Source organism: Ailuropoda melanoleuca, chromosome 2 (assembly GCF_002007445.2).
Source record: "Ailuropoda melanoleuca isolate Jingjing chromosome 2, ASM200744v2, whole genome shotgun sequence".
NCBI classification, from domain to species: domain Eukaryota; kingdom Metazoa; phylum Chordata; class Mammalia; order Carnivora; family Ursidae; genus Ailuropoda; species Ailuropoda melanoleuca.
This window is the reverse complement of record NC_048219.1, coordinates 19,669,030-19,681,148: the sequence shown is the minus strand read 5'-3', so window position 1 is coordinate 19,681,148 and position 12,119 is coordinate 19,669,030. Positions and strand designations below refer to the sequence as shown.

At 51.3% G+C, this 12,119-nt stretch overlaps 1 protein-coding gene across 2 annotated transcripts; it reads right to left on the bottom strand.

The window, feature by feature from the left end:
• Positions 1-229: 229 nt before the first annotated feature.
• On the bottom strand, positions 230-9,759 carry FAM183A (family with sequence similarity 183 member A). 2 transcript variants are annotated; one of them, XM_002925563.4, is made up of 4 exons: positions 9,578-9,759; positions 6,670-6,729; positions 3,176-3,279; positions 230-423 (listed from the first exon to the last, which is right to left on the bottom strand). In XM_002925563.4, the coding sequence occupies exons 1-4, from the start codon at positions 9,708-9,710 to the stop codon at positions 313-315; spliced, it is 408 nt and encodes a 135-aa protein (XP_002925609.1). In that variant the 5' UTR covers positions 9,711-9,759; the 3' UTR covers positions 230-312. The 2 variants fall into 2 exon arrangements, with proteins under 2 accessions (XP_002925609.1, XP_034506514.1); XM_034650623.1 differs by lacking the exon at positions 6,670-6,729 and adding an exon at positions 5,426-5,485.
• Between the last annotated feature and the right edge of the window lie 2,360 nt (positions 9,760-12,119).

Sequence of the window (12,119 nt, the reverse complement as noted above, 5' to 3'; positions counted from 1 at the left end):
GGCCACGTGGGGCGAGGTGTGGGTGGGTGGGTGCGGGGCTTCCGAGCGCTCGGGGCGCGCCCCCCTCCCAGCACCTGCACCACTTTCCTCACAGGACCTGCAGATGGTACTACATGGCGGGGAAGGTTAATTTTTCTTCAACTTTATTGACAACTGTATTTCCCAACTATTTGAACCAGCAGACGTGGGCAGAAAGGAGAAATGTGAGACTCAGCTAGGAGAAGTCAGACCGAGGCTTGAAAGTAATCTTTATTGATCCGAGCAGCACACAAATTGGGTGTTAAAGACAGGGCCGCCGTCACGGCTGGAGGACTACTTGTGGCGATCATCCTCTCCCAAGCTCCACATTTTAGCCTTGAACAGGGTGATATCGTTGTAGACCCTGAAGTGGTTCAGCCTGCGGTCGTCACGTTCCGGGCTGACCTGGAGAGGAGAACGCAGGCATCAGGAGGGAGCCTCTGCGGAGGGGCCACGACCTGGGCTCCAGGTCGGACGGACCTGGGCTCGAATGTATGGCCGCCAGCGAGTCTCCTTTTGCAACCTCGTTTGGGAAATGGAAATGACGGCATTTCCATCAAAAGAATTGTAACCTATGCGGGGTTGCTACACTTCCCTTTCCCACCCCTGCGCTGGGGCCACACCTCTGGATGCTTGGTCCCACTGGAACGTAAGCTCCAGGAGACTGGCTGCTGCATCTGTTTCAGTCCCTGCTTATCCCCAACACCTAGAACAGTACCCAGCACGCACTAGGGGTTCAGGACATATTTGAATGGAAGAATGGATGTTGTTGATGTGGTTACACAGAGAACTGAGAGCGAGCCCTCTGACACATAAAGTGGACAGAAGCTCTAAGAGTAACTTACACAATTAAAGGACACATTTTCATTAAATGTCACTGGGAGAGCAGAAGCTGAGAGGTATCTGAGTGTGGCTTCCCCACCGGCCCAATATTGGGATTGGGGTTGTCTGCTTGTCCAGGGGGAGCTTCTGCTAGGGGCGGGGAGCCCTAAGTTAAATTCGGGCTGATCAAGCCTCTTCTGCCCCCAACCATATCACCCTGAACCTCTGGCTTATTTACCTTTTATGGTTGCACGACACCTGCATCTAACTCTTGGGGGGTAAACTTTCTTACTCTGCCACCAGTGCCATCTGACAGCATTGCCCCTACGTTTGTGACGGTGAACAGGCTTGGTGTGTTTGTAGACCCTTTGCAACTCCACCGCGATGGCTGACCCGCTGGCACACAGTCGCTTATCTGCAAGGCCTGGGAGGGTTGGGGCAGGGCTGGCCAGGGCACCCTCACCGGCCCTTCCTGTCACGGCCAGCTGAGCCTGCCATGAGATACGCTGGTCAAAGATGCATTTCCACATGCACACTCTGTACCCCTGGGAGCCAGGCCTTTCCTCTTTAAGAAAAATGAAGAATAGCGAGTTAAATTATTTATGCTTTGTACTATTTTTAAAAGTTGTTTAATTATCTCACTCAGATAATTTATCTTTCCCTTCACAACCCTTCATCCCCACCCTTATTCACTGTCAGTCTGTCCCCCACCATTCTCCTCCTCTGTCCCTTTGAGTGTTGCTCTCTTGGACTCAGTCCCCCTTGTGAAGGTGGGGTGCTCCTGCTGGACCCACTTCCTGTCTCCTCCCTCCCTCCCTTCCTTCCCTCCTTTCTTCTTTCTTACTGAGCTGTTTATTCCAATCTCCCTGTGGCAGAGCCCCAAGCCCCGACTAGGGCTGTTTACGTGGGTGAGAAGGCCAGGCCCCACAGTGCAAAGTTAAGGACTACAGGACGTGGGCAGTTCTTGGGAAGGGTGCACGCTCCGTAGAGGAGGACACCTGGGATCAAGCCAAGGGGCCAGGAGAAACAGGTGATTGGTCCCTGGTTGGTCTACGAGCTCTTTTTTCTGTTTATTCCTCCTCATCTGCATCAAAGTAGCCCGCATTTATTGAGCACTTACTGTGTGCGGGGCACTGCCCTAAGCAGCATAGACACATTGTCTCAGTTAATCCCCACAACACACCTTCAAGTGTCAGTATTGTTATTCCAACTTTAAGGTGGGTAAATGGGAGTTGCTAGGTTCAGGTCCCCAGGCTAGAAGGCGGTGGAGCTGGGATTTGAACTGAGGCTGTCTGGCTCCAGAGCCACCATGTCACACTGATGACGGAATTGGGCTGAGTGGTGCAGGAGCCGGAGGCACGAGGCGCTCCAGGAGTACACTGGGAAGGCGCCCAAATCCGCGTGGTGGGGAGTGCGGGGCGCACGTCTCTTCCTGGGGCTTTATAAAGAGGGGACTCCTGAGTAGTCCTGAAGGACGAGGAGGACTTCCCCGAGGGGTACAGGCTAGGGGTCCGGAGGCAGGCTGCTGGAGCAGTCAACGTAAGGACACACATTGTGCAGGACCTTGGTGCCTTCGAGGGAACGCAGGAAGTTCTGATAGAGCTGAGGAAGAGCGTCTCCAGTCTCACATCGGGTGCAAGATACACAGATGGACTGAAAGCCGAGTGTTAACAAGACACGACAACTTGGGGAAAAATCTGGAAGGAAAGCCAGTCACTTGGCAACTCTGGATAGTGAACGTTTTCCTAAGCAAGGCACAAACCCCAGAAACCGTGATGGAAAAGCCTAGCACATTTGACTTAAAAACTACAATGATCTATGTGATGAAAGATGTGCGCAAGTTAAAAGACAAATGTGGCGGGAAGTTCTTCAAATTGTCTTCGTCCCAGAAGCCCTATCTCATTGCGGGGGATGACGTGCTGACGATCACATTTCCCAGGCTCCTCGAAGTCAAACGAGGTGCGTGTTGTTACGAGCGTTCCCATTTTACGGAACTCGGTGAGGCTACGTGACGTGCCTGAGACCACCGGGCTAGTAACTTATGGAGCAAACTCAGGCAGTCAGCGGCACGCTTCGTCTGGCGCACCCGCGCGCAGTGTCTGCTCCGTTAGGCACCGTTCCAAGCCCCTTGCAAATACGACCTCATTCCGTAGTATCTGCAAGAGCGCCACGTTACCCTGCGGCAGCGGAGCCACGGAAGAGCTTAGTGCCTTACCCAAGGTCACACAGCTACTAAGTGGCAGCCAGAGCTCAAACCCAGGCAGTCGGACCTCATAGGCTGTTCTAACCACAGCCTCTGTTGCCTCTGCTTGCCAAGCAAAGGAGCCACACTTACCAAGGGCTCTGAGTCCCATCCGATTTCTTGGCTTTCAGTCTGTGTCTCTGTGTATTTCTTCCTTGGCCCATGAGCAGCATGGTGGATAAGATTTAGAAACCTGGCTGGGAGAAAGCACGCGTTATGAAGGAGGCAGGCTTTGGGACGGAGCGCTCCCGAGCCCTGTACTCAGGCCACAGCCTTCCTTAGAGACACAGCTCCCGGCCTCGGGGGCTGCTAAGGCCTTGCCACGCTCATCTTTCCACAAAGATTTCTTGAGCACAAACTGTGCCAGGCGCTCTTCTGGCCCCCAGGGGTAGAGCAGAGCGTGACGGACATGGTCCCTGCTGTCTCGGAGCTTGTGTTCTAGGTGGGGTGACGGAGGACACAATACCCAAGGGGACCAACAAATCCGAGGGTGATGCCAGCTGTGAAGGAGGAGGAGGTAAAGGGGCACGCAGAGGCCGGGGGGGCCTACTTTGGAGCAGGGTGGGGAGGGAAGGCCTCTCTGGATGCCGCGCAGGAGCCCGCCCTGAGATGGAGGCGGAGGAAAAGCACGGTACAGGCAGCAAGAACAAAGGCCCTGAGGCACGAGCAAGCTGGGCCACTGTGGCTGTGGCGGAGTGAGGAGGAGGGTTTAAGGCCAAATCCTCCGCCCGCAAGAGGTACGGCTGCCAGCCCCACGTGAATCTGTAACTCCAGAGCTCGAGGACTTACAAAAGTTTCATTTTCAATTTCCACGCTATCAAGTCTCAACCTGAGAGAGGCAGTTGGACAAGAACCTGGGCTTTGTAGTCAGGCCAGTCAACCTGGCCCTTCTGCTACTAGCCCGACGGGCGGTGTAACTTCTCCGGACCCCACTCTGCTCATCTGGAAAATGGAGAGGCCAATATCCATCTCAGCAAGATGACTAAGAATGAAGGACCTGGCCCCGGGCTGAGCTTATCCGTAATATAAGCACTCCTGGCTTGTTTTCAGGTCCCTCGCTGCCGTTCTCTCCTTATTGCTGCAAGGCCCCAGCTCCTCTCCTTTCCTCTAGCTGGGCCGGTGTCTTCACGACAGGTAACCACATCCTGACTTCCTCTGTGATGCTCTGTGGGTCTATCCACTTGTCTGTCTCCGCTACACTCTGAGACCCTCCCTCTTCCTGCCGGCCCCACCTTCTTACTCTGTTGTCCTATATAAACCTTACATCTTCCCTCCATCAAATTCTACTCTATTTTTTTTTAAAGATTTTATTTATTTATTTGACAGAGAGAGACAGCCAGTGAGAGAGGGAACACAGGCAGGAGGAGCGGGAGAGGAAGAAGCAGGCTTCCAGCGGAGGAGCCTGACGTGGGGCTCGATCTCAGAACGCTGGGATCACGCCCTGAGCCGAAGGCAGACACTTAACAACTGTGCCACCCAGGCGCCCCTCAAATTCTACTCTAAGCCGGGGAGGGAGGCGAGCTTGCCAGGAAGGATTGGACTTTCCATCAAATGCCTCTCTTCCATCGGTCCTGAGCGGGGCCCCACCCGCTTGGATACTGCAGCCACGCCCAGCTGCCCACCTGCTTGGCCATGCTGCCGGCTCTCATTTCTGCACCTTTCCGTATCCCTCAGAACGCCCTTCTGGTCTTCTATACCTGACCTACTCCACCTCAGCCTGTGGTCACCTCCTCCAAGAAGACTTCCCAGAACTCCACGGCCTGCCTAGGGCACCTGTTTTCTCTGTTGTTGCCACCCCAATTCTACTCTCTGTTTACTCGTCTGTCTCCTTCACTGTGGTGTGAGGTCTTCGTCCCGCCCCCGCCCCATCAGAGTGACTGTCACGTGGTCATAATGAAAGTAATAGCATTTCCTGATCACCACGTATGACACCGTTCTGCGTCCTGAGTACTTGAGTTACTTTGTTTAATCCTCACAACAAGCTGAGAGATAGGTTCAGAGAGGCTAAAAAACTCGCCCAAAGTCACACGATTAATGAGTGGCAGAACGGGGATTTGAACTCCATTAAAATGACTTCAGAACCTCTGCTTGTAACAGCTAAATGTTTGATGAATGAATGTATGAACGCAGCGTTAAGGCCATTAGGAGCATTTTTCTTGGCTTGACAGTGAATGAACTGGCCGTATGGCTGAATATGTCAATCTCCTGCGAGCTTCACGAGTGTGAGCCCAGTTTCCAGATGATCAAAGGGTTGCCCCAAGGTGACACCACCCTGAAAGTTCTCTCCCGCCAGCTCCCTGTCTGTGCTCTAGCCCTGTGGTGTCCGCAAAGCCTGGAACTTACCATCTGCAGGTTCCTCCAGGTTATCGTGCCAAGACATGGGCTTTCTGGTGATTGTGTGAACTAGAGAAAAACAGCATCATAGGTTCACGTTAAAACATGAACGCCCCCCGCCTTGAAGACTCGCCCTAGCCACACACCTGCTGAGTGTTTTCTGAGTGTTTGCCACGTGTCACGTATCGTGCTGGGCACANATTTTTTTTTAAAGATTTTATTTATTTATTTGACAGAGAGAGACAGCCAGTGAGAGAGGGAACACAGGCAGGAGGAGCGGGAGAGGAAGAAGCAGGCTTCCAGCGGAGGAGCCTGACGTGGGGCTCGATCTCAGAACGCTGGGATCACGCCCTGAGCCGAAGGCAGACACTTAACAACTGTGCCACCCAGGCGCCCCTCAAATTCTACTCTAAGCCGGGGAGGGAGGCGAGCTTGCCAGGAAGGATTGGACTTTCCATCAAATGCCTCTCTTCCATCGGTCCTGAGCGGGGCCCCACCCGCTTGGATACTGCAGCCACGCCCAGCTGCCCACCTGCTTGGCCATGCTGCCGGCTCTCATTTCTGCACCTTTCCGTATCCCTCAGAACGCCCTTCTGGTCTTCTATACCTGACCTACTCCACCTCAGCCTGTGGTCACCTCCTCCAAGAAGACTTCCCAGAACTCCACGGCCTGCCTAGGGCACCTGTTTTCTCTGTTGTTGCCACCCCAATTCTACTCTCTGTTTACTCGTCTGTCTCCTTCACTGTGGTGTGAGGTCTTCGTCCCGCCCCCGCCCCATCAGAGTGACTGTCACGTGGTCATAATGAAAGTAATAGCATTTCCTGATCACCACGTATGACACCGTTCTGCGTCCTGAGTACTTGAGTTACTTTGTTTAATCCTCACAACAAGCTGAGAGATAGGTTCAGAGAGGCTAAAAAACTCGCCCAAAGTCACACGATTAATGAGTGGCAGAACGGGGATTTGAACTCCATTAAAATGACTTCAGAACCTCTGCTTGTAACAGCTAAATGTTTGATGAATGAATGTATGAACGCAGCGTTAAGGCCATTAGGAGCATTTTTCTTGGCTTGACAGTGAATGAACTGGCCGTATGGCTGAATATGTCAATCTCCTGCGAGCTTCACGAGTGTGAGCCCAGTTTCCAGATGATCAAAGGGTTGCCCCAAGGTGACACCACCCTGAAAGTTCTCTCCCGCCAGCTCCCTGTCTGTGCTCTAGCCCTGTGGTGTCCGCAAAGCCTGGAACTTACCATCTGCAGGTTCCTCCAGGTTATCGTGCCAAGACATGGGCTTTCTGGTGATTGTGTGAACTAGAGAAAAACAGCATCATAGGTTCACGTTAAAACATGAACGCCCCCCGCCTTGAAGACTCGCCCTAGCCACACACCTGCTGAATGTTTTCTGAGTGTTTGCCACGTGTCACGTATCGTGCTGGGCAAGAGGGAATAAGGCTCTCAAGGACCTCACCATCCAGAGTGGTGCTGTCCAGGCCATTGGCCACCAGCCACATGTGGCTCCTTGGATTTGAATAGTTAAAATTAAATACACTTAGAAATCCACTCCATAGGCACACGCACCACATTTCAAGTGCTCAGTAGCCACATGGGGCTAATGGCCCCCATTTGGGGCAACATAGATATAGAATGTTTCATCACTGCAGAACGTTCTCTCAAACAGCGCCGGTCTGCAGGGTTGCAGACAAACCAGGTAGCCACACAAGGTTAGACACATAATGACATATCCCCCGAAGTCTCTGTGATAACAGAGGCACAGAATCCACAGACGTCCATGCAACTCCTAATTCCTGACGCACAGAGACAGGGCTGTGGACAGACATGGTGCTTGTGCTCCCTGAGCTTCTATTTGTGGTGACAGACAATAAACCAATAAATATTTGGGCAAAAATACGGGAGATGTAAGACAATAAAGAATGTTACATGGGCAGAGAGTTGACGGTGGACGGTGGGGTGGGATGGGGGTGACAGTTCTCTAAGGGCATACGTTAGAGCAGAGTTCCGAATAAAGCGAGGGAATCCAAGAGTAAGCCGGGTGAGTTTGAGAACCATCAAGACCAGAGTAACTCAGTGGACTGAGCTGGGTGGAGGGCAGTAGGAAATGAGCAGAGGCCAGAAGGATCCAGTGGTCTCCAAAGTGATTTTTTACCTCAGAGTCCTACCAGTAAAAACCTTCTGAGCACGCACTCAGTACATGTGTATTTCCATGGTCTCTATGTACTACGAGCAGTATGATTTCTTCTTTATACCAGTTCTAGCAGAAATACGGTTCTAATTCTAATATTTCCTCACTTGACCCCAATGGACACACGAATCATGTGACCAGGGGACATGAGCTGGGAGACCTAGAATGGCTGAATGTTGCCTGAAGGGATTATTTAAATTGCGGGAATGGACCAAGTTCAAACAGAATGGGACCGTTAATTTATTTTCCTGAAATTGATTGAGAGCTCCAGAGAAAAACCAGGTTAGTTACAAGCAAAATGAAGACAGTCCATTCTCTGTGCTCTCACCACACACACACACACACACACACACACACTCACACACACACACACACACACACGGTAACTCTGTGAGATGGGTATGCTGCTTAGCTTGACTGTTGTAATCATCTCACTGCATGTGTATATCAAACATCAGGTTGTACATCTTAAATATATATACTTTTTACCTAAAAATGACGTGACATTTTCTCTACATAGCTGAGCTGCAGTGGACTACAGTTAATTAGGCCCAGAAGTTGGGAGAGAAGTTCTAGAAGGAGAAACAACGATTATGAAGGTAACAAGATGGGGAAGGTTGTGACATATTTAGGAAATCCACTTATTTAGACGTGGTGGGAGAGAAGGGAGCACTCGGCTGGTGCATAGTAGGCACTAAAATATGTATTAAAGGGGCAGCAGCGTGTGGCCGGGGAAGGGAGTCCCGACGAGGCTGGGGGGGGGCAGCAGAGCCAGATCCATGGGGGTCTTATGTACCAGGTTAAACCTCAGTTCAGAAGCCATTGGGCCACTGAGGGTTTTCCAGAGGGACCGGCAAGATTGAAGTCACTTTTAGCATAGGTCCAGCCAGCAGTGGTGTCAGGGACAGTGGGGCTTGGAGGAAGAGGGTCGTTAGGAGACCATCAGATCAGTGCAGACAGAGGTGAGGAGGGCCCTGCTGAGGCCTGGCAGGGAGGCTGGGGAGAGAGGTGGACTTGGGCCCTAATTAGAGGGGGGAAGTAAGTGAGGAGAGGTCGACATGCCTCCACACGCACCATAGTCTTTCACTGAGGTCAGAACCCTGGAAGGGTCAGGTGGGAGACATGTTAAGGAATAACCCGGACTGTGACCACTTCAATGTGTGCGGTGAGGGAGAGACTGAGGATGAGGCTTCTAGGCTTCTAACCAGGGAGGGAAAACGACTGCAGTACCTTCTGCTCAAACAAGATACTCGGGAGTGGCTGCAGGTGGGGGAGAGGAGGAGGATGCCCCCAGTTCTCCAACGGGTGAGTTTAAGGTACCCACGGGTTGTCCAGGGAAAGAGAGCTGGGCGGTGGTTGGGGGCGTGGGTCTGGGGCTCCATTTGAGACCCAGGGGCATTCAGGGGCAGCTGATGCTACAGGACCAGATGCAACTGCCCAAGGAATGTGCCAGGTGAGGAGTGGGGGCAGGGCCGTTTTATCAGGGGGTCACTCTGAGCCCCCAGTCCAACCCCCCTGAACTTTCCAAACACCTAAGACAATACGAGAAGCCTGGAAAAACCAGCCAACCAACCAACCAACAACAGCTAGCTTATTAACAACACAACTAGCATATTATTAGCAACAAACCAAAACACAAACAGCAAAACAAAACATAAAACCCTACCAAATATAATTACTTTGAAAGCAAAATTTTAAAAAGTCTTTCAACCTTTTCACCACAAAAATACTATTTAATCGCGACGTGTGTGCATTTTCATATATTAAAGTATTTGATGGGATGTGGAGCGAGATCTCCCCCAACCCCCCCACCCCCCGCGGAGTCAGAGTCCTGAAATCTAGGGAGGTCGGCGAGGTCAGAGAAAGCGTCTCCTACTGTGCTCCGCCCCGCACCCCCACGCCCTCCCCCAGGGGCGCCCACCCCTGTCCCCTACCTCCGCCCCTGGGGGCGCCCCTCACCCTTGCGGAGGGGATTCACGTGATACTGTGTGTAGAGTTTCTGGGTTCGAAGCTCTTTGAGGTATAATTCCCGCAGGATCTGGTTCTGATGGACCTCATCTGGGATCACCTTCTCCTTTCGGTGTCCGGCCATGGCTTTGGAGGTGCTCGGTGAGGTCCTACTCCTCACTGCCCCCCGGACGCCGGCGAGGGGCGGGGCAGGGCGGAGCGCCGTCTCCCGGCAACGCCGTCCCACGCGGTCTCCCAGCAACAGCGTCCCACGCTGCCTCCGGGCAACAGCATCCCGGATCACAGCCTCCCTTCCACCCCCTCCTGGCCGCGCATCCCACCAGCCCCCTCCCCGCTTCCAGAACTTTATTTCTTACCGTGCTTCCTTCCGAAGCCCCAAGCCCGACGACTCACCTTCCCCAGCCTCTCAAGATCCAGCCTGGTTCCTAGGACGGCCCCTGCATACCTCCAGGAGAGGACGCTCGCCCCGGAGCAAACCCAGGAGGTAATGGACTTGATTGGACCTCGCCTTGGACAGTCATTTCCTAAAAAAGATTTGGTTAGGAGTCAGAAACCTCTCCCATTTTAAAGCAGATGACTAGAATCGAAACTCTCAATGTCTCACAAAACAGAGGAAGTTTCAAATCTGACAAGTTATTCGGGCCCTTATCACCCGTGGGATAATATAGACAGAATAACCCTTTCCTAATGTAAGTAACTTGGGGACTTTATAGTTTATTTAAAAAATTCAATTGTGGTAAAATACACCTAACATAAAATTTACCATTAGAAGCATTTTCAAGGATGTAATTCAGTAGTGTTAAGTATATTCACATCGTGTGAAACCAATTTCCAGAATTTTTTTGATACTCATTAAACGACTTCCCATGGCCCCCTCCCCTGTAGCCGATGGCAACTACTGTTATACTTTCTGTAAGAATTTGACTACTCTCGATATCTCGTATAATACAGTTTGACTCCAAAGCCCATGTTCTTTTCCACTAAGCACTTCATTGACCCATCTATCCGTTCATTCATTCAGGACACAGCATATTCGAGGCTGTGTGCAGGTCTGGGACAGGCCTGAACCAACTAGCTACTTAATGGCTCGTGTTTTAGCTCCTGCTACTCCTTCTTCTTGGCCTGGAAGGCTCTTTCCCCTGTGTCTGTCTTGGGAGCACCTATTTATAATGAGCTCACGTACATGTGAGCTTCTTTCAAGAACCTGCTGGACTCTGTAGCCCTCAGTACCCCAAATCTGTAGTTACTGGAATACTTGACTAAATTTCTTCGTTTATGTGTAAGTTACTTGAGAACGAGAAATATATCAGGTCCATCTCTGCATCGCAAGTACCTGGCATAGTAGGGACAGATATGGGGGTTTGGTAAATGTTTGCTGGCTGATTGGATGTCCGCTCAGTTAGTACTGTGATCTCCTTCTGCTTGCATCATCACCTAAACCGTTACATGATTCAGAAACGCAAACAGATTTTATCCCACCAGGGCTGAGCTGGAGAAGCACCTTTGTTACTTACAGCGAGCCATACCTGGGTCCCTTTTTCTAGCAAAGCTCAAACAGCCTCTGAAGCCTTCACTATCTTCCTAAACGTAAGTAGAAACAAACCATCGTTCTGCTCAGGAGCCACGTTGTTAGCTCTGGGACAACTAGCAAAGGCTGTATTGGTCCCCTGATACACTGACCTTTCTTCTGCCTGGGCCCCGTGGTCCAGCAACGCTCCCTCCATACAGGACTAGGGCTAAGGGGAAGCTCAGAAGGAGGGGAGGTGGGGGTCACCGCAGCTTCATCTTCCCTCCACTCCAGCCCCACATTATTATGTTTCCCAGGCGCCCTCCTATGGGTTTTGAACCGGTCACAGCCCAGCCCAGTACAGGCCAGCCCAGTGACTCTCTGGGGCTAGCTTCTGTTTCCCCGGGCACATTCCAGGCCATCAGTGTGCTTCTAAACTCTGAGACTATGTATCGAAAAGACTGGAGAGGTGAAAAACATGAGGGCCTGGTCCTCTAGCTTCTCAGCCAGTGTCTGAGGTGGCAGATTTTTCTTGAACTCTGTGTTATCTCTCAACTAGCAGATGCAGAGACTCAGCTAGCAGGGAAATCAACTAGAAAAATACAATAGGAAATACCATTCACATTAACAACAAACAACTATCTAGAAATTAACCTAACAAAGAATGCATGAATCTTTTATGAAGAAAAAAATGAAAATTATCCATATCATACAGAAGGTCTTAACCAATAAGGAGATCAAGACTGTTGGCTGGGAGCCGCTGAGCAGCGTCTGAGCCACGGACAAGACGCGCTACAGCAGCGAGGGCGGATCTTAAAACAGCAGCGACTGAAAAAACCATAAAAGGCCAAGGTTTATAATATAACACTATTCCTTAAAACTACAAACAGACCAACTTTGTATGGTACAAGACCGATTCTGCATGGTACAGAGTGAGTATCTATTTGGGTAAGGAGATGGGAGAGGCAAAATATAGAGTAGAAAAATAAAACAAGATTTTTCCTTCTGGGCTTGTCCTCCTGCTGC